Source organism: Simochromis diagramma, unplaced genomic scaffold (assembly GCF_900408965.1).
Source record: "Simochromis diagramma unplaced genomic scaffold, fSimDia1.1 OVJJ01000293.1, whole genome shotgun sequence".
Lineage (NCBI taxonomy): Eukaryota > Metazoa > Chordata > Actinopteri > Cichliformes > Cichlidae > Simochromis > Simochromis diagramma.
In genome coordinates this window covers 8,752,827-8,778,604 of record NW_024386801.1, presented here as the reverse complement: position 1 = coordinate 8,778,604, position 25,778 = coordinate 8,752,827, and the positions used below count along the sequence as shown (strand labels likewise).

General features: G+C 41.5%; 1 protein-coding gene across 14 annotated transcripts; it reads left to right on the top strand.

Annotated features, from left to right (window-relative positions):
- The first annotated feature begins 803 nt into the window (after positions 1–803).
- c2cd5 (C2 calcium dependent domain containing 5) lies at positions 804–25,571 on the top strand. Of its 14 annotated transcripts, none has more exons than XM_040025609.1 (31): positions 804–1,148; positions 1,581–1,689; positions 1,837–1,923; positions 2,055–2,226; positions 2,318–2,413; positions 2,711–2,866; positions 2,968–3,205; positions 6,575–6,732; positions 9,503–9,591; positions 9,903–9,938; positions 12,417–12,525; positions 14,359–14,412; positions 16,086–16,200; positions 16,353–16,451; positions 16,559–16,670; positions 16,759–16,838; positions 17,234–17,420; positions 17,508–17,669; positions 19,097–19,141; positions 19,604–19,744; positions 19,828–19,891; positions 20,025–20,086; positions 20,209–20,307; positions 20,441–20,530; positions 20,640–20,718; positions 21,153–21,245; positions 21,673–21,705; positions 22,033–22,104; positions 23,260–23,453; positions 23,539–23,685; positions 23,775–25,571. In XM_040025609.1, exons 2-31 carry the CDS (start codon positions 1,600–1,602, stop codon positions 23,898–23,900), a joined length of 3,285 nt encoding a protein of 1,094 aa, XP_039881543.1. In that variant the 5' UTR covers positions 804–1,148; positions 1,581–1,599; the 3' UTR covers positions 23,901–25,571. The 14 variants fall into 14 exon arrangements, with proteins under 14 accessions (XP_039881543.1, XP_039881535.1, XP_039881536.1 ...); XM_040025601.1 differs by having other exon boundaries at positions 22,033–22,134; XM_040025602.1 differs by having other exon boundaries at positions 22,003–22,104.
- Positions 25,572–25,778: the final 207 nt, after the last annotated feature.

Genomic DNA, 25,778 nt, shown 5'->3' with positions numbered 1-25,778 from the left:
ATCTTTTAAAAAATGAAACAAACAATGTATAATTTTAATTTAGAAAAACAAAACAAAAAACGGGCACAACTCCTTCCCTGAAATTCACGGGGGCTGTAGTTTTAAAACATATAACATTCAAGCTTGAGCAAATGGAGAACATGCTGAGGGTTTATTTTCAGTCAATATTTCTAAGTACTCAAAGCACCTGCAACAGTGCAACAGTGTCTTGTTGAGATGTTTGGAGGACTACGGTTCAGGCAGTAGGCTACTCTACTTCTAGTTTAGGTCTTTTGTTGGGTTTTCCTGATTATTAGGAAAGCCTCCTCCTATTATAGGTTTTCCTGTTGTCATTTCTGCAAAGATATATATTTTTTCCGGATAAAGTATTCAACGTGCGCAAAAAATAAAATAAAATAAAAAAAATACAACAGCAGGATTGTTAAAAAAAACATCTATCACGTAATCTCTTACAGTACCCATGCACGCAAAACATTTTGCATTTATTTTAATAATACTGGGAGTGTTTGCTTCCTCGTGCTACGGTCACATGGAAGGTAAACGAAGTTGTCAAAGTTGCGCATGTTCAAACCAAATCTCTAAGATGCCTTTAAGGATACACTTAACGGGGGAGCTGCTATTGAAATAGATAAAATTAAGCGAAATTGAACTACTGAAAAGCTAAACTTAATACTTTGACTGCATAAAAGCACGTTTTAATCATCCTAGTGGAAGTAGATATTATATTATTTCTTATATTATTATTTTTATTTGAAGCAGGGGCGCGTCGACGTAACGTTCGCATGTTAAAGTACATCTTTACGAGGTACACCCAAACGCAGCACACAACAACCCCAAGTGAGAATTCATTCATCATGGGCTTCATGCTGTCAAGCTAGCCGTTGTATTTACGCGGGACGTGTGTAATAAATAGTAAGTGAACAGTAATGCCATTTGTAGAGCATCGCCAGTATCTGTAAAGCCGCAATATCTGCGGCTGGATGATTTCTAAGTTGAGCGACACTTTCCTGCGTGGTGTACTGGGAACTCACGTCTCGTGTTATGGGAGAGACACGGAGGTCAGACGAACGGTGGACTGTCAACAATAATGTCCGAGTAAAACGAGACTGCTGCTGCTTGGCCAGCTGTATGTTAATCTTCTAGCACTGGTAAGGATGCTACAGTCTGCACTGAAGACAACATGCTTATTTTGTAGCTGCATAGGTGGAGGCTTTGCCGTGTGACTGTAAAAACATGGCCGATCAGGTAACTAGAGCTAAAGAGATTCTGACTGCAATGCAGTTAACCTAAGTGGCTTTTCGTGTTAGCCTCGTGTTGCTAACTTAATCTAGCACACTGATAGTTTGTTTTTTGTTTTGTTTTGATAAACGGCAATCCAGTAGATAACCTCAAACCGAGTGGATCATCCTTTTTGAAAAACAAGAAATACAAATTCTAGTTTAGCTTTTAGCTAATTAGCTAGTGAGCTTGTAAACAGAGGAAGGGGCTCTGCACGTTATCACCAAAACATGTTTACCGACGCCTCGATGTTTCCTGTTGCTAAGGGCAGTGTTGACAGATTTAATTATATATGTTGACAGATCAGCGTAAAATTGAATCATGCCTGGGAAACTGAAGGCCAAAATTGTGGCAGGGCGCCACTTGCCTGTGATGGACAGAGCCAGTGACCTTACTGATGCTTTCGTAGAGGTAAGAGAAGAATTTATGTACTTAATTTGTTTATAGCAGTGTAGCTGTACATGAACTGTTTGTCCTAATGCTGATAGTCACTTCCCCTCTAAAATGAGCCAAGAAAAGCAATTAGGCATTTAAAAAAGGTGTCTGATTACATTCCAGGTCAAGTTTGGAAACACAACCTTCAAAACGGATGTCTGTCCCAAATCCCTCAATCCACAATGGAACTCGGAGTGGTTCAAATTTGAGGTAAAATGCCTCTCTTTGAACATGAGGGACCGATGTTATTACTACATTAAATTGCAATCAGATTCTGTAGATTTCTAAACTCTCCTCCTCGCTTTTGCCTCTTGTTCCTCTTCACGCCTTGCTGTCTGTAGGTCGATGATGAGGACTTGCAGGATGAGCCATTGCAGATCACAGTATTGGACCACGACACTTACAGTGCTAATGATGCCATAGGGAAAGTTTACATTGACATTGATCCACTGCTTTACAGTGAGGCTGCTTCTGTCATCTCTGGCTGGTTTCCCATCTATGATACCATCCATGGTATAAGAATCAGCTAATCCATCCACAATGATCACTAATTTTATTTTGTTTTCTTCATGGCCTTATCTATATTTCTATTGTTTGTCATCAGGAATTCGAGGGGAAATAAACGTCATTGTTAAAGTGGAACTCTTCAACGATTTGAACCGTTTCAGACAGTCTTCATGCGGGGTCAAGTTTTTCTGCAGTAAGTTTGGGTGGATTTTTGATTCTAAATGCGTCATAAGACACAATTTTCAGATTTATGTGAGGGAGAGCAGTTCATTAGATGGCATTGTAATCAAGTTTTTTGTGTCATAATGATCTTGCCAACAAAAAAAGGGGTTATTCCTTGATCAGCAAAATTATAAGCCGTGTCAGTGCCATCAGCACATCTGTAAACAAGGAAATACCACTTAAAACTGTGCAAAAAAGATGGAATATCAGCTATAACAAACCTTTCTTGTGAAATCTAAGTTCCTTCCCCTCTGTTTCTGTATGGCAGCCACATGTATTCCACAGTGCTACAGGGCAACTTTGGTGCACGGCTTTGTTGAGGAACTCGTGGTAAATGAAGATCCAGAGTACCAGTGGATTGACCGTATCAGAACTCCCAGGGCCTCCAATGAAGCGCGACAGAGGCTCATCTCTCTCATGTCTGGTAAGGAAATTCAGGTGTGGAGGAATGAGTGCCCCAATTTTCTCTGTTTTGTTAACATGGCCGTGTGTTACCCCCCCCCCCCCCCCCCCCCCCCCGTCCAGGAGAACTACAGAGAAAAATAGGGCTTAAAGTGCTGGAGATGGGTGGGAATGCAGTAGTGGGCTACTTGCAGTGTTTCGACCTGGAAGGAGAGTCGGGCCTGGTGGTCCGGGCCATAGGTACCGCCTGCACGCTGGACAAACTCAGCTCTGGAAGTGCCCCTAACACCAACACACACATGCACCCAAACACAGCTCCTGCTTCCAATGCCTGCAATTCCCCCTCTAAAGATGGAAAGGAGTGAGTATGAACCAACAACACGAGCATGCACACTACTACCTCTTTTATGTGCAAGACTGTGAGGTTTGGGAAAGACGATTGTGTGTGCACGAGAGGGAGAGTGTGTGGATTAAAGCGTGTACTGTATAAAGGTTTATGTGCACACTCCTGTGTGTGTCTCAGTATCTCTTGATTCCCCTTTGCACTTGGTGTGTCCATTGTATCACGTGTAGTGCATCATAAAACTAACAGCACACAACATAACCTGAGACACACACATGTACAGTACACACACAGCCATCCTCAACCCCCTCCTCCTCCCTTGTCTGTGTCTGCTCTTTTAGACTCCTCTTGCATGGCTTTCTGCTCTGCCTCTGCATGTTCTAGTGCTGCATCTTTTTAGTGAGTATCTAGTACACATGTTCTGCTGTGCCTCTAACTATGTGGTTACTCACTTTTTTCTGCTTTTCCCATCATAAGTGATTTGTTTTGTGGTTTACATCCAGTTCCTGTAACCTTAACGACTTGGTGCGCTTGTGTGCCTCTTATTCTCTTCAAACTGTACATCTGTGTGTCGGCGTGTGAGATTTTGTGTAACGGGGATGTAAACATCTGCTGGTGGTGAGATGAAATGTGTGAATTTAATTGGAAAACTTTTTTTTTTTTTTTGGTGAGGAGAACAGTCATGAATGTCCACTAAAAATAGGACGAAGTGATGAATCGAAGGAGAGAGAGCGAGCGTAATTATTGTACCGGAGTTCATTTTCTTCTTTCTGTTATGATTGTCTTTCTTCATCTTTCCTTTAAGACTTACCTGCATTTTGGTTTTTCTTGCAATTAAGAAAGTGTTGTAAAAAAAAAAAACCCTATTTCTTCTATGTTATCAGAATCTAAACAGCTATCTGTGATTACACACATTCTTGATTGTTTTTAAACTGGTTATTCAATGAGCTAAAGCTGCCATGATTCGGGATTCTTGTCGTTTAATCTCTTTCGGGTATTTATTGTTGTTTAATTTACTGACACTGTTCAGCAGTAGTGAGTATAAAGAGAAATTCCACTAAATTAAATCCATTTAGTAATTTTGGGTTTGACCTCAAGGTCAGAGGTCAAGTCTTGTGAATTCAATAACTTGATAAGGCTATAATAACAGATTTTTAATTTCCCCATAGGTGTATGGCTGTGCAATATGACCAAAATCTCATATCCCGATATTAAGACATCTATCGTCCGATAACGATATAAATCACAAAAATGTAACATTTTCTGTAAATTCTGTGAATCTCGGGCAGCTCGACTTGCGTGAAGTGTTTCCAGCTGGGCGTCGTACCTGGAGTCGAGTGTTTTAACTGATGCATGAAACTATACATTTTTAGACATAAGTTGTAACGGATTTTACACAGCGCTGCAGAGCTGTTCTAACTTTAGTCAGGTTATTTTTAGCACCTGACGGCTTTTTTTGCTTTCTGCCGTAACACTCTGCATCTTTCACGTGATTCAGTTTTTTTGAACAGGATCTTGAGCTTTATTGTGAAAGGTTTATGTGGAACAAGCGGACACGCGGTGGATTTACCGTCGTTGTTATTTGTTATATTAAATGTAAGAGAAAGAGAGAACTTTAAGAAATTAATATAGCCACTACAGTGACCATCAAAATAATGAAAAAATGTTGCCGTAAACAGTTTATTTTGCGACACTACGAAACAAACGATAGCATAAAATGAAACGATAGACGTTTTTATATCGTCATCCGATATATATCGTTATATCAAACACTAGGAGGTTGAGGGGTAGCGCTGGCAGTTGCCAGTCATTTACAGTCTCAATTCCTTCCCTTCAATAAATGCACTTTCAGTTACTACAAAAAAATACAGTCACTTTTTTATTTAATTCTCTATCTATCTTTGCTTAGGCCTCCTTTACTTACTTCTCAGTAAGAACAAACAAACAAACAAAAAAGACATAATGAGAACAAAATGGTGCCAAAGTGGAAAACAAGGTCATCAGATTGCTTTTTTTTTTGACCAACAGTTCAAGATGTAGCGGTTGGATATTTTACACTACTATAAAATAAAGGACCTTTCTTAATCAGTTTGCTTAAAATTGATATCCACAGTTACTCCATGTATTAAAATGATTGCCGATTATTTTCTTTTACTTCTTTTTTTAATACTTTCAGCCATAATGGAGAATTTTAATGTTTCCCAGGGAGCCATATAAAAAGAAATTCTTTCCAGGCTAGCTTATTTTTGGTTACTTATCTGTAATGCTGTAGAGCTTTTGTTACCTTTTTTTCCCCTCGTGTTTGCATCCCTGCTCTGTATATGTGCGAGACTGAGATTTCAAACTGAGAGCTGCGTGTTGTTTTCGTGCTTCTTTCACATGACTTTAAATTGAATAACAGTGCAAAAAGTGGGAGTTTTAACAAAAAAAAACCAACAACCTCTTTTTGCTGTTCTTTTCCTTTTTTGTCTCCCTTTTTCACTCTACTGCAATGTTGTGTTGTGTTGGTTCTTGTGTGCACCTCTTTCTTCCTTTCTGCCAACATTTGGATTTGGACGTTTCTCACCGCTCGTGTCCATATCGGCCCTTCGTCTTCCTCTCTCTCTTTTTCTTTGTCTTTCTCTCTCTCTCTCACTCTCATTCTTTCTGCTGATTGGCCCAGGTCTCCCCTTGCCCACGGATGCCGCTCCACCCACAACAGCCCAGTGCATTCGGTCTGCAGCTCCCAGAGACTGTCCCAGAACTTCTCAGTCTCTGTTCCCACACTCATCTTCACTGGTACGCAGAGGCAGGAAAGGAAATAGGTGCAGGAGAAAGGCAGGAAATCAGAAATGCAGTGTAGCAATAAAGCTATAAGATAGAAGCATCAAGGCAAAGAAGGTAGACAGACCCTTATGTCCTTAAAAATGATTTTAGTCTGGAATCCCTCCACTTCTCATTTTCTAATTACTGCGGGGTGGGCAGTCGGGTTTGCAGTTGCATCAGCATTTCTGAGGAAGGGCCTGTAATCACCCTACAGTCACCTGACCTTTGCTTCACTCTACTGGGACACATGCTTCAGCTCGTCATCCTCTGTTAATCTGATCTTTTTTTGTCTGTTTTGCCATATTGCTTTCTTTAGTTTCATTTATGTGTGTGTGCGTGTGCTGTTCTTCGTCCTTACTTTTTGCTTTTCACGCTTGCTTTTGTTTTTTTTGTTTTCCAGCCATGCGTAGCACCTGACAACACACCTCACCCAAAGCAAACAAGTGTCACATTAAAAAGTCACCCTTCCACTTAACAACCTCGGTTCACTCTCACCCACATATGCGCACACATACAAATGCCCAGAGGGGTGCAGTGGTGACTGACGTGTGTGTGTGTGTGTGTGTCATGTTCTCCTGGCAGGCCGGTATTTGTTGAGGATCTGCCCTCGTCCTCCGGCCCGCCAACCCCTTTCAGAGCCCTTCCCACCTCCTCCTCTCCTCCCCCCTTCTCTCCCTCCAAGCCATGCAGCCGCCAGTCCTCATCATCAGACACAGACCTCAGTTTGACGCCCAAGACGGGTAAGAATACTTGGCCCCGTCCCTCTTTCCCATTCTCATCCCTCCCTTCTCCTACACTTCATATTGGTGCTGCTGTGTGGTTTTGTTTTTCAAATTCAGTTTATTCAGTTCATTTTTTTAAGAATATTTTAACATTATTTTCTGTTGTAAGTTTTATTATAAATATTTATTAAGCCTTGCCTCGTCTCCCACTTGTCCTCAGTGGCCTGGTGTGTCTTCTTGTTTCACACTTTGAAAAACAAAACAAAACAAAACAAAAAAAAACATTTTTAATATTTGTAATATGAAACATGCGCTTCATAGCCTGAAGGCACACCAGATCTCTGTATTTGTTCCGTCCCCTTGTTGTTGTAGCTTTAGAAGCACTGTGTCTCATGGGGGCTGTTGTTGATTGAAGGTCACTTCTCCATTAGTAGTCATTATGGTTAATCATTGAGGAAGAGATCATTTTGGTAGAACTCTGCCCTAAGGACAACTTAAGCACATTTTAACGCAGGCCACTAATAAATGCCACAAAAACTGAGGAACTTTTCACCACAGCTGCCCTCCCGAGCCCTCAGGATTGGACCTACATTTTCCCCTAATCCACATTCCTCCTTTCTTTCCACTTCATTATCTTTCTTGCTCATGTTTCCTCTTCTGTGCCTCCTTTCTTTTCCTCTTAAGCCATTTTCACATGTAGATTGCAGGAGTCCAGACTTGAATCTGATTGAATCTCTGGAGAGATCGGAAAATGGCTATGCACCAACGCTCCCCGTCCATTCTGATGGAGCTTGAGAGATTCTGCAAAGAAGAATGATAGAAACTTCCCAAAAATAGGTGTGCCAAGCTTGTGGCATCATACTCAAAGTTTTGCAGAGAAAAATGAATTTAATCAATTTTTGGAATAAGGCTGTAACATGGCAAACTGTTACAGCTGTGAATACTTTTTGGGTGCACTGTATAGCTAAGTCTTTAGGATTTAACACTTTTTCAATAAGATTTGACTGAGTTGTAGACTTTTAAGCTTTAATTCGAGGCATTTGACAAAGTTATTGCATTAACTTGTTAGGAATTACAGCCAATTGTTTACATAGTCCATTACATCCAATTTCAGAGGAATGTTCTTTTGTTATTCCGTGATAATTTAAAAGCAGATAAAAAAATCTAGGGCTGATTCCAAGTTTAGAGCTTGCATTTAGTAGCTGACCTCAATATGAGATCAAGAGATGTATAAATACAAGTTAAAGTGCTCATCATTTGGCTGAAAGACCAAAAGAAAACAGAGAGCATCAGCTTTAAGGAACAACATTCTGGTGTATTCTTAAAAAGAAGAAATGAACTAGCCAGTTCAGCAACATCGAAAGGCTTGAAAAACCACAGAAGACAAGTAAAGTCCACTATAACAGAATTATTTCCATGTTTGAGGAAAAACAGCTTCACATCTAACCGAGTGAAGAGCACTTTTGGTAAAGTTGGAACAATCAACGAGATGCCTAAACTGAGGTTTTCACAGGTCGTGACAGGAAGGCCAGATCAGACCGCCGGGAAACATCTAGAAGAGCCTTCACAGCTCTAGAAAAATCTTTGGACAGATTGAAACCAAGATCAACTTGTACCATAATGATGGGAAGATAAAATTATGGAGAGCAAGAGAAATGACTCATGATCAGAAGCATTGATTGTCTGGAGTTCATGTGTGAAAATGGCTTTTGCTTCCCATCATTCTTCAGCATTTTTCCTTTTTCTCTCTCCTTACAACCAGTACATGCACATTTGATAACTGTCATTAAATTATTTGAATCGAAAGTATATTTTGGGTTCTGCAACACTGAAAGTCATCAGTCTGTAGTTAGCATGCTAATTTAATTAAAATGTGGACCAGCCATGTAATGTATTGACAGCTGATCCGCTCACCAAGGTCAGTATCAGTACAATGCCCAGCTTACTTAATACTAGCTACCTACTTTGCATAGTTCATTTCTCTATGCTTGTGTCCACTTTCCTCCTCATCATGCTCTTCTCCATCCTCTCAGTTGTTGTGCTTCTACCTACTCTCTTCATTGCTCTCTGCCTATCCATTCTCAATATATCTGTTTTCTTTATGCACCCTCCATCTTTTTCTCTGCTGTTGGATAGAGGAGCCCCATTCAGTGAGATGCAGACCTGGGATCTTCCTCTGCCCCAGCTCCCCCATCCTTTCCACAGACACTCTGTCCCTTCCTGGTTCTGGCTCAGTGGGCTGTGGTCGTGGCTCTAATCCCAGGGCAACCACCTCAGCCCCACTCTCCTCCATCCAGTCAGACTCTGCCTTGCTGAGAAAGAGCGTGTCCTTCACTGAGGACCTGCTGCTGGCAGCCTCCGGTATAGTAGGCCTGCTGTGTGTCACCGAGTGCCAGAACCTTATAACAGTGAAGTGTTGGCATCTCACTCATTTGATGGGTCAACAGCAGGGCTGTTCACACCCAAATTGTCTTGACTGGTTTTGTCAGAAACACTAACTGCTCACAGTCCACAACACCACTGTGACAGTCCTATTCTGAATACCTTAACTCCCAGCATGTGGTTTGATGTATTTTCTAGTGCACTAAATGATCAGAATAAGTTAGTCTGAGGTTCATGAGGCTGAAGATCATTAGGTTTTTTTTCGTCCAAGTTCAACTTTCTCTTGATTTGTTTTAACATGAATGCTGCAATGTAATAATCACCTGACAGTTTGTTTGTCTTTGTGTTCGGCTGACTTTTGTGTTTAAAATGACAAAACTGAAGCCAGGCTCTCCTCTGTGATCAGGAATGGGCAGTGGAGGCAGCGCCGGGAAGGAGGCGGGACCTCTGAGGACCCTCCTCAGACAACAGACGCAGACAGCTCTTGAGCAGCGGGTACGGTGACAATGGTGTCACTCATCGTCCACGCTTACAAACAATTAATTACTAGCTCACTACTGGTGCAGACACCTGAGACTGAAATGCAGTGTCACAGCTGGCGAGCCATTTTGGAGAGTTGAGGGTTTGACATTTGTGTTGGCGTTGCATATCAGCCTCAGATCTCTGTGCAAATGGTGAGTTTTAACACAGGTGCATTCTTTGTGACAAATTCATAACTGACATTTGAGAGGTGTTTAATGGGGATCGGTCTGTGTAAGACCAAGTAATGTTCCATTTTTTGTGTCTCGACCACTTATGCTATTCAGGGAGCGTCTTCCTCTGGGTTATTGTTAAACGCCAGGGTATGTCCCATCAGTGTGACACCTTCTCACTCTCCACCTTTCCCTTGAAACCCTAACCAAGCGGATGGCCACCACCTAGCCTGAGTCAACTCCTAACCTAGCTCTTTTTTTTTTTTTTTTATTGCTCTGCACCCTCCAAACCCTAAAAGATTGACAAACATGTAAGGCAGAGTGCCTGAGGTTAGGAGTTGGGCTCCCTTCTTGTTCGAAGGGGTGTGTTTGAGACTGTTCGTGTTTCGTCTGGATATTCATCTCAAGTGCCTCCCTCCTTCCAGAAAAATTTCCTGAGTTTGACTTTTGGTTTCCCGTATCAAAAACAGGAATGAGCATACTCATCTCATCAGCTCATTCTTGTGACCTGGCTCAGAGTGGGAGGAGCTGTCAGACAAATTGGAAGACATCTTCCTTTTGTGGAGTAGTGGATACGATTGAAATTTGTGGCATTCCCACCTGATTTCTGATCACTGAAGCCATCCATCACATACTGGTCCTGCATGGCTGGGAATCACTACGTCCCTCTGCTTTTCTGTAAGAGTGTTGTCTCTTCAACTAAGAATGAATACCAGCAGGCTTTGTTTCCTGCTCCTCGTGTGAGTGAATGCATGGATTTGCATCACATTACTTGGCTAGAGACAGAAGACCAGCTGTGTTCTTAGTGGGCAGAGACAAGCATGTAAATCAGAGTAATGATTCACAGTCGCAAACTACTTTGTCTGTCTTTGTCCTTCACTTTCAGCTTCAGACCTAATGAATGCATGCGTATACAGTAGACTCAAAAGGATTCAATCACTACATCAGTGACGCTAAATACCTAGGCTTTCATAGATGTTTTTCTCAATCATTTCCAGCTGTATTTGAAATGCTTTTGAGTTTTATTCCTACATGGGTAGGCTGTAGTGGGGAATCTCAGTGGACAAAACCTGCATGGGGGGCTCATCACACTCTGTCCTTGGTGCATGTTTCCACTTATCCTATACCTGCTGTAATTTAAGTCTACATGCATCATGTTTTAGACTTTAAAAACAGTTTTGATTGATAATCACCTGCTTCAGTGTGTGTTGGAAGAGGAAAAAATGTGAAGTTTGATATCTGGTTCTGCTTTAGGATTTTCCAATTTCTCAGTTTTTGCATAGAATTGATACTGTGAGGTTTCTGGGGTTGAAGCCTTTAAAAATATAGGATGATCTCTATTCAAAGTATTTACTAATTAATTTTTTTTCATTATGCAATATAAAGATCTTATTAGTATAGTACTGTAGTGTGCAAAGGTCTTGAGTTAGCCCTTGTTTTTTTTGTTTTTTTTGTTTTAACTAAATTACCTCCAAGCAGGAAGTAGGTGGTTTTGAGCAGTAGTTCTCCAGTGTTCTGAAAGTCTTTCTAGGTTTTCTGATTTGCATGTTGGCTGCTTTTTCATTCATTTTCAGTCCAGTCCTTGTACAGGACTAATGGAGTTTTACTGTGACAGTTTTTCTTATTGTTTTTGTCAAGCCACTAAAAGCTGATGTCTTAATCATGCAAGCATAAAGAGGAATTTAACGTCTGCACATTACAGTCAACTTGGCAAAGAAACATTTTTAAGTTGTATCTTTAGGGGACTTTTTTACTAGCACACTTTGTTCCCTTTTATTTAGTTGACTCTATGAAAAATTGCAAATGTAACATGATTAGACAGATGTATTTTTGCACCAACAAGGTGATTCTCAAAGAGCTATTAGCTGAAAACTCGGGATTTCTCAGCATGTTGTGCAGAGTTTACTTACAAAAAATTGAGAGAAATGGACAAGTGGAAGAGAAAAGAAGTAGTAGGCCTAAAAACCCGTCTGCACCAGATGAACAGTAATTGAAATTCATATATTAAAAATAGGAAATAAAATCCAGCAAAGACCTGACACAGGACCTTGCTGTGGCTTCATTTTTCAGCACAACAGTGATTCCAAACACAAAAGAGTTAAAAGCATACATGGATAAAAAAAAACACATGAAGTGAAACATTAACATGTGAATGTTCTTTAAGAAGCCTGGAGAACTTTTCCTTTAGACTACTGAGAAGGACGCTTGGCTGAAAGACTTCACACTTTAGTGAAGATTAAAAGGGGTCCTTCCGAATATTGACCTTTCAGGCTAGTTAGAATTGTAACAATAGTTTTTGCCTTATGTACTGTATTTCATTTATGTTTGTAGAATTCCCATTTTCTTGGTAAAATATAAAGAAATATAGGCTGACTCAAGACTTTTGCCCACTACTGTAGGTGTTGTATCTTATAGTGGTGTTTTAACCACCTACCTAACGCAGAACAAATTAGTCTTGTCAGCAAAAAGTAAATATTTGAACTCAGTTTTGAGTTGAGAACTTAATATTCACCAATGTATAAGTAAACATGACACACAAAAATACTGGAAAGGCCCTTTCTGTAAGTGACCAGTGTGTGTGTGTGTGTGTGTGTGTGTGTGTGTTTTTTTTTTAAATTAAATGTGTAGGAGTTCCCCTTCTTCACCTTGACGTCGTTCCCGCCTGGTTTTCTGCTTCATGTTGGTGGAGTGGTCAGCGCTCGATCTGTCAAATTACTGGATCGGATACACAACCCCGGTGAGTTCAACACACAAAAGCACACAAGTTCCTAACGTAGCTCGTCCATCGCGCCGTGAAAAGATAAGAGTGAGCTTTTTCCATTGACCCTACAGTGTTGTGTGTGTTTGATCTTGTTGCAAATGGCTGTTAGTCAATGCTACCCATTATCCTCTTGTGTTGCCAAATTTTTCCAGTGTATGGTCCTACTCCCAATTTGTTTGCAAAGGGAAAAAAAAAACAATAAGTTGACGGTCAGACTTAAGTTTATCTGCAAGTCCTGTAGGTAGCAGGTGAAAGCTGTTCCTGGTCACGCCGATAGGCTGCGTCTGCAGTAGTTTGTTCTAAACTTTAGGATGGGCTATCATCACATGTGTCAAACATTTTTATGGATAGGGGCAACTTTCACCTTGTCGTTTGACTCACTGGCTTTATGTAATTAATAGTCTGTGCTGGTCATGTGGTGGCTCTGTGTGTGTGCCTGTGCTGTGGTTGCTGTGTTGTTGTCGTGCAGTGCTGCCCCCTGCGGCTGAATTGCAGTAGTGGCGCATGGCTCCAGTGTTTTGCCTGCTACTTCTGTTGTGTGTGTGGTTGGCTGTAGGTGGCAACATATCGGGGTGCTGTGGTGTCTTGCTTAAGCTCTGCCAGCCTTTCTCTGTCTTTATTGAACTCACTGTGTTGAATCTGTTCTTGTGTTAAGAGGGGCATAATAAATACACCTTCAAATGAGATTTACAGACATTTGCTCGTCAGGTGATCACCTGCCTGTTAACAGTGTTGAAATGCCTGAGTCCAGTTTATAGACTTAGTAGTTTTACCTTTTAGCTCAGTTTACTAATAGCCTACCAATACGAATGAAGGATGTCTGAGAATCGAATCAAAGGGGAGTGTTGATGAATGTGGGCTGGGTTAGGATAAGCAGGGCTCTTGTCAGAAGTGGACAGGGGAACTAAAATAAGACTGTAAAAAAAGGTGCTGTGATTAAACCTGTAGTCTTGTCTAAATTAGACTCAATGACCCTGATTGAAACTCCAGGATTAACTTGGAAAGCAGTCTGAAAAGAGCCCTGTTCACTGTTGCCTTTCTACTACAGAAAAACATCAAAGGTACCCTGTGGAGTTTTTCTTCAAAAATAGCACCGGAGAGCGATATTTTTACAAGTGCATTACTTTTTTAGCTTGTTTTTACTGCGACAATAACAACAATAACTTAACAGTTATGCTCTGCTTAACTCGGGCTTGATCTGCTTGTTATTAGCAAAATACATTAGCTAATGCATGTAAAAGCACTTCATGTAATGTTTTATAAATGCATCCAAGGCCGACGTTGTTGAATCATTGCAGCTAAATGTTGGCAACCCAGATGACTTCTATCACTCACTCAGGTTGGTCGGCCTGCTCCAGACTGGCACCGTTTGAACCTGTTGACTGATGATTTAAAATCGGGGCAGGGGGGCATTTACAGTAAGAACATGCCCGGTGCATTATGATGAGACGCATTCGTTTTTGTTTACGTGAAAACTCCACAGTGCGCCTACATGTACTTACAGTCGCTGCATGCTCCTTTTTGTGTTGTAGGGCTTCTCTTCTCCTTATGTTAAAAACAAAATAAGTAAATATAGCCTGACGCTTTTACTCATCTCAGTTCTCCTCTCTTCCTCATCAGTCTTTTTCTCCTCTGTCAGATTGTTTCAATAGGACCTAACTTAGTTTGTCATCGCATTAGTGACTGTGAAGTGGTGTCTGTCTTTGCACAGTGATTGTGGAGTGCTTCCGTTGTGCTGTGTCGGTTTGTTAGACTGTCTCTTCTTTTCTTTTTCTCTCTTTTCTGTACTAACGGTGTGTTCTGGCCCAGCCTTGGGTAACACGCGCTCATACAAACTGCTAGACTGGAATAGTGTCACTGCAGGTATTTTCCCCCCTTTTAATGCTCTCACCCACAGGAATGATGGCAGCTCAATGAAATTAAACCCATGTCTGCTTAGTGTTAAAATATAACGCCCCCATAGAAAGCTTAAGTAGAATTCAGCATAGCCTCATATTGCTGAAAACTTCTGACTTCAGTGAGCTGCCATCTTCCTCTCTCTAATCTGTGTGTTTGCGTGTGTGTGTGTGCTGAGTTGAGTTGAGCATGCCCTGTGTCCCCACCCCACCCCATCCAGCCTGGTCTGGCTACCCCACACCCAGCTCATCCTGCTGCACAGAAGAGCTCCTGCTCTTCACTAACGTTGTCCCAGCGCTGTTTCTAACGCTTCCCGAATGGACATTGTGGTCAAACCTGTCTAGACCAGAGGTGGTTTAGGAGGTTTACTCTGTCACAAAGCGCCACTGAGGCATGTGCATCCTTAACTCACTGGGCCGTATTCATACTGAGAGAAAGAAAGCGAAAGAGAGAGAAAAGTGATGAATGGATGCATGGAAAGAAGTCGTTGGGGGGCGCAGTTGAGGAAAATTAACTGGATCTGGGACTTTACGGTGGGGATGGAGGGAAAGAGGTGAGCTGACTTAAATAATGGAGTAGATTTGATGGACTCTAGTGAATGAATATGGCCCTTCTCTGCCCATGACTGTGCACATGGTCATGAGTGTGCACGTTGGTGAGCCTGTGCCTGTTTGACATAACTGCTTCTGGTTTAAAGAAACCCACCTCGTGGGCCTAATGCCTGACCATCAGTCATTGTTCTTCATCTCTTCAGTTTCACAGCCCATTCTTCTCATCCCCTCATTCATTCCTCTCCCCTGTCTCACCTACCATTTGAGTTTCTCTCTGTATTTGGGAGGCTCTGTCAGCATGTAGCTCTCCCAGGGAATCATGGGGTGAAGCTCAATACTCTAATGTAGCTTTTTTTTGGTCATGTCCTCTTTGTTCAACAGCCTAAAACAACCATATGAGTCAGATTAAGCTCTCAATTTGCAATGATTTGGCTTTAAAGAAAAAGATGTTTGGAGCAAAGCCTCATGAGAATATTGAAACACACCCATGGTTTAGCATAAGTATGATGAAGGCTCGATCGCTTTAAAATTACTAGCTTTGTCACCAGGATAGGAAAGCACGTTTAAAATCAGGCGTAGTGTCTTCTCTTATACCAGATTTTCTATCTATACTAGCACAGCCACATAATGGCTGGTGGCTGTGTCCTTTCTGTTAGTGCAGCTGGCTGAAAGGAGACAAAGAGAAGGGAGACATGAACATTTATATGATGTCCACTAATGAACTAATCTTGTCTGACCATTGACTCTGCCTTCATCATCATCATCTCTCTGAAATTCTCACAAACCATTTTCAGTGTCAGTTTGTTTTACAAACTCACGGTTGGTTTTGGCCTGCTTTGATACACTGTTTAACCCATAAAACATCAGAAAATACAAACTGTAATGTTGGCTGTTTGTTGATTTTCTGGTAAGTCAAAGCAGTCAGATTAGGCACCGAATTATGCACAGATTTCCTGTTAGTGTTGTTTGGATTTGTGAGGGTACTGCATTTTTAACCTATATTTTAGTGTTCAGTGAGGTGTTTTGATAAATAATTCATTTAGAAATGCCTCGTGAAGGCTGTTTGATTTAGAATTGTGTGTTTCGCAGATGAGCCCGAGACTCGCGATGCCTGGTGGGAGGAGATTCGCCAGGAGATCAAATCTCATGCCAGAGCTCTCGGTTGCCATGCGGTTGTAGGGTACAGTGAGAGCACAAGCATCTGGTATGTACTGCGTAAACACACAGAAAAGTGATGCACTTTAATCCCGAGTTTGGTACAAAACACTTGGATCCTTGTGATTTCTCTCTTTGTGTCCTGCTCTCATTGCGCCTTCTTGTTTTTCTCTTTTCATTTCTCCCATTGGCTCAAAACAGCGAGGAGGTGTGTATTCTGTCCGCATCTGGCACAGCAGCCATCTTGAATCCTCGGTACATGCGTGAAGGCTGCCTGGACATCGGCTGCACCGACCACAGGTTGGTTTCTTTTTTTCTTATTGTTCAGCTCAAAGTCTCGGACAGTCTGAATGTCAGTCATCACGTGTTTATGACAACGCACCTTTTTGGTTTTTGTTGTTCTCCAGGTTTGAGGAGCCATCGCCACCGAACTGTGGCTTCTGTCACATCCCGTACGATGAGCTCAACATGCCCTTCCCTGCACAGCTCACCTATTGTTACCACTGTAGACGACAAAAGGTATCAAATACAGTTAATTTCTTTTTAGGTTAAATAAAAGGTTTCTGCTCTTTAAAAATATCAATAACTACTGCCTTTTTTTTGTAAGGTTCCTGATGTGCTCTTCACAACAATTGACCTGCCATCAGAAGCAGCTGTTGCAGGAAAGGGCTGCCTTATCCAGGCCAGGTATAACACCTCACAAACCCACAAACCCTTCTTGATATTAGCAGAAAAGGAGTTAAAAGGCTTTTAAAAAATATTACTTAGGGAAAAAAACACACAAATCAAATCTATAAAAGTAAAGAATATTACAAGCATTTCACTCTATAATCTAGCTATAAATTATAACTTTTACAGTAGATATTTCAGATAACATAATTTATAAGACCCAATATTCTTCAGTGGTAGCATGTGGACTAAACAATACACCTCAGACGATGCATTTTGACATCAAAGGAAGTGATCAAAGTGAGCAATTTTGACCAATCAAGGTCAATTTTAGACCTCAATTGGGTTCAGTCAAGCAGGTTTTCTATGAGTGGATCAATGCACCTTCAATGCCAGTGCCTCTTGTCTGTCAGGCTGTGTCGTCTAAAGAAGAAAGCCCAGGGAGAAGCGAATGCAACGGCCATCTCTAACCTGCTGCCTTTCATGGAATATGAGCTACACACTCAGCTGATGAATAAGCTGAAACTGCGGAGCATGAACGCGCTGTTTGGCCTGCACATACAGATCAGTGTTGGCGAGAACATGCTCCTGGGTCTGGCTGTAGGTTAACCTTTCATGCTAACAAGTGATTATGTCACTTTTATGTGTGGTGGATCTTAATCGAAGTAAACGTGTGTGTGTGTTCAGTCTGCTACAGGTGTGTACCTGACAGCTCTGCCTGCTCCAGGGGGTATCCAGATAGCAGGGAAGACTCCAGGAGACTTGAGCAGCGAGCATATATCATCCATTCAGAAAAGGATTAATGACACCATAGCTGTGAACAAAGAGCTCTATCAAATAAATCCTCCGGTGAGACAGTCAACACTTGCTGATACAGTGAACTTATGGAAGCTGATCTTTGTGATAAAGCCTGAAAAGTCTCACCTTTCAGGGCAGGTTTGTGGTAATGTAGGTTTGTTTCCAACTGCAGTAGCTGTGGTGTCATGTATGAAGCCTTTTAGCACAACAGAACTGAAAAAGTTTACATTTATGATGTTCAGACATGGTAAAAACTTACCCTGATGAATACGCTATAACATCACTGTTTGTGGTCATTTTATACTGCAACAAGTGGGAACAGTTTTCACATTTTTTTCTATTTTGAAAGAAAAAATATCTACGGTCTATGACCAAGAATATTAAAGACTAGTGCATTGTCATCAGGCTTTTACATTGTATGGGCAATACTAGTGTTTTCCATTATTTTGGTGATATTTTACAGTGTTAAAAAACATTTTATGAGACATACTATACAGTCCAGACTATAGTTATGTGGACAGTTACCTTTTTATTTTGTTCTCCAAGCTTTGTTGATTGGATACAACATTAAAGGGTCAAGATTTACAAAGATTCAAAGTGCCCGGCCAACTGGAAACTGTTTCCTGGGTGGCTGTGTGTCATGGCTCAGAGCTGACTATCAAGACTTAACCTTCAGTTACAAGTAGAAGTTATGTGTCATTAAATGAGAAGAGAGGAATTGAACATGAAAGAGAAAGAACTCCGTGTTGGTATTTGTTTTCCAGAAAATCAGAAAATCGTTGGCATGGTGAAGGAAAAAAAAAAAAACTTGCTGAAAAGCAAGCCAGAAATGCTTCACAAGTACATAACTTGTTCTCACCTTTCAAAGGAAGAATTTGTGACCAGATTAATTCATGATTAAAGGATTTATCAGAAGAACAAAGGGGCCAAGTCATATGTGTATATATATCTAGATAGATAGATAGATAGATAGATAGATAGATAGATAGATCTTTTGACTTAAAGCCCCCTCTCTGTTATTGTTTCAGCCCATATGGCTGTGTTTGCTAATGTCATATTGCTAGGGATGCATAGGGATGAGTGTGCAGGTGTGCACTGTAGGTGAATTCTCTAGATGCAAATGGTCGTCAGGCACATAGCCGAAGCAACCAAAGAGAAGTGAGCTGTCCTTAAATCGCTGTGTTAATCACTTGAGCCAAATCTGTTTGAGACCTATTCAACTTGCTGAAGGTCAGATTAAAGAAAGAGTCCCTAAACGTTGTCTGCCGTGCATCAGAAGCAGTCCTTTCCATACTGATGCACACCTTCTCAAGTGAAATCTAAGACTTGACACTTTAATGTAGTACATGTCATCTTATTTAAATCCTCTGTGCTGAAGCTGAACAACTTCTAACTGTCCATATATGCCTGGGCTGTATATTCTGTTCTTTGTGAATCGTGATAAACTTACCCCTCTTGTCTCTCTCTGATCATTAAAGAAATTATTTGCCCTGGACCCTGAGGTGTTCTGCGGCATAAACATGGTACTGAGCATGCCAACCTTTAGCTGTGAGACGCAGCAAAGCATGACAAGTGTTTCACACTATTAATCTCACACTATTAATTGCAGCTCTTAACTGGGGACTTTTTTTTTGTGTGGGGATAATACATAACCCACACCAGAGTCACCTCTTCAGATGACTCACTGCAAAGTCATTTTATAAGTTGTTAACGTACTTTGATTATGTCCATCTCCCCTGACCAATCACACTCTCCCCTGCATATATATTTGTGTGTGTGCGAGTGTGCGTTTTCCCAAATTAACACCAACCATGAGTGTGTGTCAGTAAAGTTGACTGGGTGAGTGAGAGCATGTGGATTGTTACTAACACAGTCATTGTACTAGTTACAGTACAGATATTAGATACAGATGTGATCTTCTGCGGTGTTCTGGTTATCTCTCTGACGTCCCGTCTGCTCGGACGCTGCGTCTGTTTTGCTTGCAGGAGCTTGCAGAGGAAGGGGTGGGCTCTCCAATCCCTGAGCCAAGGCATCGATCCAGACTTTTTCGCTCCCACTCGGAAAGCTCAGACGAGCTATCAGAACTGGATCTGTCCCACGGCAAAAAGGATGCCTTCGTCCTGGAGGTGTGTATCTGTACAAATCAAATCAGTACATGCCAGTTGTAAATGCCAGTTTAAATGGTGACAATGTTTGATCACTCCTATAGATTGATGACACCGATGCCGTGGAGGATATCCACTCCCTCCTGATCGATGCGCCTCCCCCCACAGGTACATGCTGCACACTCACTCTGGTTCAGTTACAATGGATCGTTATGCACTGCACACAAGTTAATAATTCAGTCCAAGCTCTAGCAGGTGCCATTGTTTCTGTGCTTCATTGCATCTGCTTCAATGTCTTCAGGTTTCTACAGCTGCAACACTGAAAATATGCCTGGGATTTCTAACTGGACTTCAGGAGTACAGGTACGTACTGAACGTAGTTGTAGCAATACTAGCCATTATTGCAGAATAATTATTTTAGAAATAAATACAATTAAGTATTAATTTAGATCTGTGTAAATCTGTGTCATCCTTTATTTTGACAGATGTTTACATCAGTGAGGGTTTTGAGGTTGAGCAATGCCAATCTTACTAACCAAGGCTTAAACAAGATCTTTACTGACCTCTGTGAGAACCTGCTGAAGGTAAGAAACCATCATGGAGCAGGTTTCACACTGGCACTGTTTTTTGGGGGGGGGTTTCTTAGTTGAACTTGCTGTGGTTGTCTGTGTTTAGTTTTGGGTTTTACAAGTCTACAATTCATCATGTTTGTTTCAGAGTTTTTACTTCAAGCTGCGCTCTATGATCCCCTGCTGTCTTTGTCATCTCAACTTCACCGTAGCAGTGCCAGAAGAAGAGCTCATACAGGTGAGACAATTCAGGCCATCACTCATTTGTCAAGCTGCCAGAGCAGTGAATGTAATTGAGAGAAAAATTTTTTATCTACTGCTGTTCCTCTGCTCGTCTCCCTGCGCAGGTCACAGTGACAGCCGTTGCCATGACCTATGACAAGGAACAGACTCAGGAGAAGACAGCTGAGAAGCCCGTCAACAAAGGTCAGTCTCTCTGTTAATTTTACTTCAGTTAAAGCTCTGCTCAGATGAAGGAAAGCTTTCACGTCCAGTTTAATACACTCAGTACTCATCAGTCAAGGAAAAAAAAAATTCAAGCTGTATCTATGAAGTGAGCCACTACTCGACTCCAAATAATGCAATAACTCAGCTTAGGTAAGTTGATATCAATATTGAGCAAAGCTGAGAATTATTGCATGATTATTAGTGGAGTAGGAAAACAAATATTCTTTTAGGATCTAAGCCAGGATGTCAAACTCATTTTACACGATAGGCCACATACAACTCACTTTGGCTGATTCTGGCCCCTGAGGTCTTATGTTTGACACCCCTGCTCTAAATAGTGTATTGCTTTTAAGAAACATCCCTGCTAGTGCTGTGTGTAAAGTTGAGTGTGGTTTTTGTGTGTATCTTTTTAGGGAGCCTTGAGGCTGAAGAGCAGCTGCAGTTTCCCCTGGAATTGTGTGCAGACTCGTCCTCTTCCAACATTCAGACAGCATCCAAAAACTCAGGTATCTTTAACTGTATTTTTACCTCCCTTACCTCCGTTACCCTGCTTCACTAAACAGGTATCACCCATCTCGTCCACTAACAAATCAGATACAGTCTCTTTATTCACCCCAGCTGCAAAGCTCTGCCAAAACCAGCTGCTTATAGTCCGATCAGCAGGTAAATGAACTGTAGTAGACAAGTGAGAGTTTGTTTTGCCGTGAACTTAGATAACAGTCTGTGACGCTGTCTAGAAGAGACTTTGTGTTGGTGACCCCCATTTGCATTAGGCTAACACAGCCATGGGATAATGGGGTGGGGGTGATGGTTAAAGCTAGGCAGCGCCTGCTGTGTTCGCCTTGTGGCAGTAATCGGTTGTTACTGAACTTTTCTCGCCTTCCAACAAGGACAAAGTTAGACTGTGATGGTGTGTGTGTCTGTGTGTGACAGGTGTCGGAGAAAGTACCAACATGTCACCCAGAGGTAAGCTACCTTCTTGTCTTTTATTTTCCCCGCCCCTTCTCCCGCTACCGAAACTACTACACTGCCCTGTTTTGACTTTTCATCCTTTAGTCTCGGACAGAGTTATCCTGCACAGCTCCCAACCCTCATCCAGTTTTGTTCTTTTCTGTTCGTTTGTTTTGTGTTCTGTTTCGTCTTTTCGTTTTCTTGTTGTTGTTGTTGTTGTTGTTGTTGCTGTTGCGATTGTGAATGCACGTGTGTGTGTGTGTGCGCGCGTGTGTGTGCGTGCGTGCGTGCGTGAGTGTGTGTTCTCTCCAGCTGCCTCCGTTGATTACGGTTCCTTTGCAGACAGATGCAGCACCTGGCTAGAGCTGCTTAGGCTGAAAGCTCACACCATAAGACGAGGATCAGTTAAGACAAGTAGGAGGACACAGTCTCTAGCACACTCTGGTGATCATACCCACAAATACAGAACACGGTTCACAAGCGGTCACACATACGCGCACACACCCCTCCATGCATGCCGCTGGGGGGCGGAGCATTGTAAATCAAGCACCAGCTTTGTTTTTTTTTTTTGGCTAGAGTGTGAAAGTTGACGCCCCGCCCCTCAGAGGGATCCACAATTTGCAGCTTGCCAAAAACAGTGTGTCACATTAGAAAGGTTTTTGCATTTTGTGTGCAGCATTTTTCTCAAATAGCTTGTTGGTTGCAGCAATTTCATGAGAACCTCCAGAGGGTTCCTTTTATTCCCCTCCCCTGCTTTTGCATCACTGATTCTTCTTATGCTTGGAAGATAGGAGGAGACACTGTATGAATGCTAAAGGATTTCATGTCTGATTTGTTTGGGAACACACTGATAATCACGGTGGGGCGGGGGTCAAAGCTTTTCTGCAAGAGCTCGTGTGACTTTTCAGATCTGTGCATGTTAAGTAAACTACAGTCTAATATGTGGCTCTGAAGGTTCCTGGTTTGATGGATGTAAGCCACATCAGGTAAATTTGCAATAAGATATTGGAGCATCTTTCACACTCTGGCTTGTGTACATGTGCCCAGCCTCAGCCTCACAGCTGTTTCTGTCTGTCTCCATGTCTGAAGCCTTCCTCACAAATGCCAACATATAGAATAAAATCTCTCATGTACTTTGCTGTAAGCGCTCTATTCACACTTGTAAACAGCTGTGCCCAGGTCTGTCTGTCTGTCTGCAGACATGTGTAATTGTTTGTTTGCATCAACTGCATGATATGCATGGCAGCGCACACGCGCCAAGTGATTGTCTATTGCATTCTCAATGCTGCATGTAAATCTAACAAACACACACACATGCCTAAGCACATGTAAGTGCACATTTTACTCTTGCTGTGCAAACACTAACAGCTGAGTTTCTGCATGCTCATTCCACTATGACATTTCTTTCTGCTTCAAGGCTCATGTCTGCTTTTAATCTTTCCACTAGTTTTGAGTTTTTTCTGGTATCTCCATTCCTCTTCTTTTTCTTTATATCCCCCTCTCCTCTCTTCTTATTTTTCTCTTCACATCTCCCACTTGCTTCTGCCTGCACTCTCTCTGAACCTGCAGTCTCATCTTTGGAGCGCTGCAGTCCGCTTCAAGAGGGACGTTCCCGCTCGCTGCGCTCCAGTCGCTCGTTTGGAGGCAGCTCAGTAACGGTGGTGAAGATGACGCCGCTCTCCTTCCTTCCCGGGACACGCATCATTAAATACCTTGGCATTATCAACATGTTTTTTATCAGAGAGACGACATCATTACGGGAGGTACGAGCGACGTCAGTAAAATATCCAAAGTCCCGAGGTCATTTTGCCCAGTTTTAAACGTAAAGTGTGTTTTTGTTCTGTGCAGGAAGGCGGTGTCAGCGGCTTCCTTCACTCATTCATCGCAGAGGTGTTTGCGATGGTTCGAGCCCATGTAGCGGCCCTCGGCGGCAATGCAGTTGTGTCTTACAGCATGAAAGAATGTGTGTTCATGGAAAATCCGAATAAAAATCAGGTGATATAAACTGCACATTACTAACAGGCGGTTTATCTCAGTACTGGCTGTTCAATTGATTAAATTTTGTGTACTTGTTCTTCTCTTAGGCTCAGTGTCTCATAAATGTAAGCGGTGATGCGGTTATCTGCATCAGCGAAACAGACCAGGAGTCCTCAGCATCTACGGCAAATACTGGACAGACCGGTGGCAGTGAAACCGATGGGGCTACATGACAATGACACTGGTCCCCAATTCTGGCTCCAAGAAACACACACTAAGTCAACACACTTTAAGTCTAGCCGTCCAAATCTGACTGACTTATGTTTGCCTTAAAACTCTATAAAAGATCCAAAGGCTTGGACACAGCGAATAAAGAACCATTGCTCAAGCATGCAAAGCGATCTATATTAATATAGGAGTGTGGGATGTTTCTTTTTGTTTAAAGAGAACATATTTTGCAGGACATATTATGGAATTTCAAAGTATTTAAAAACATTTAATTTAAAACCAGTCACCGACTCCTTACACCTAACCTTCATGTTAAAGCCGTCCATGCTGGGGTCACTCACAGCCACGGTATATTGGTCATCCAGTCGGGTATGAGTAAGGCAGCTATGACTGATTTGTCCATCCACGGATCACAGATGTCACTCAATGACTGAAGTAAAAGGGATACAAGCTAATGATTTTAAAACACAGTCAAATTCTTACTCAGTTATTTTCATCCCATGTGTTGAGCACCAAGTGAACAGATTATGCATCAGGCAAGGCAAGTGTTTAAATTTCAACTGAGTGGTGCTCTTTCTTAAACTATAGAAAAAATAGCCTGAAGTGGAAAATTTTGAAGCTAATTCCAAAGAATCCAGGTGGACATGTGATCCGTTCACTGTTGTCCAATTTTAATGTTTTATGTCTAAACTGGGCTCATGTTGAATTTTTGAGAATCTTGCTAATTAGTTTTAAAGTGTTTCTCAGAGGAAGTCCAAAATTGTTCTGCAAGTGTGGAACGATGGTGTCACAGCTGTATTTCTGGGAGGAAACTCATGTTACATGCATATAGATAACACAAGCCAAAATTACAGGTGTTATATGCACATATTTTTGTAGAGCAATAACTCCCTTTAGAATAGCCATTACCATATATTCAGTATAAAGCTATTTAAAACTATTAGATTATATTGCTTTATCCTAAATTCAAGTGACATAGCAGGTATGCTTTTTATTCACATGCAACTGGAGTGAGCAGGGAAATGGTGACAGGTGTGATGTCAGATGAATACAAACAAAACTGGTGAGTTGATATAAAGCGGGTCTTTGGGATGTCGTAGCAGGGATCTTTAATAGAATATAAAAAATGAGGTTGTTTTGAAGTATTTAAACCTTGATCTCTGGGTATCGAAGCAACTGACGTCCTCTTGATGCATTTATCTGTGTGTGTCAAATTTCACATACCTTCGCCAAGCTTAATCGCTGTTTCGTGGGCACTCGTGTTTATGTTGAGAGTCTTGCTGCTGATCTTCTGTCTATTGTGGGGGGTGGGGGGGGAAGCAGCTACAAGTGTCTGTGCCACCTGAAAACAGACTGTGTAAATGTTCTCAAAAAAAAAGAAAGAAAAAAAATCAGATTTCTAGTATTTTTGTAAGTTAAAGAGTCCTACTACTTAATTCAGCTGTGCAATGAGTTTCATGATGTTTTGTGTCACTGTGTCAGAGGATTAGTGGTACTCTGTTTTGTGTGTGATCAGCTGTTTGTGATTAGTTTCATATGTTTGTGTCTAAAACTTGAATGTAAATACTTGGAAGCTTTGGCTCTTTGACTAGCAGCATGCAGACCCACTTTTTATTGCCATGACCCTGTATGCTTGCCTGATAGGTCTTGCACAATAAACCAGAGTCAAAGTGACAGCTATTGGTTTCTTGTTTTTATTGTTATTTGTTTAATTTGATGAGCTATAAAAATAGAACGGGATCTGTAGTTGTCTTTTTAAAGATTATTTCTGCCAATACAAAAACAAAAAAAACCCTCCCCAAACCATAATTTTTTTTAAAAAAATTGTTGCCATTTGCAAATCAAAGAGATGTAGAGTGGAGTTTACGTTTATTGTCTTTTGA

Coding starts and splice junctions, on each gene's coding strand:
- c2cd5 (XM_040025600.1), top strand. CDS start 1,600: ATGCCTGGGAAACTGAAGGCCAAAATTGTGGCAGGGCGCCACTTGCCT. Junction 1,924..2,054: donor CGGAGTGGTTCAAATTTGAG/GTAAAATGCCTC, acceptor TGCTGTCTGTAG/GTCGATGATGAGGACTTGCA. Junction 12,526..14,358: donor GGATCGGATACACAACCCCG/GTGAGTTCAACA, acceptor GTTCTGGCCCAG/CCTTGGGTAACACGCGCTCA.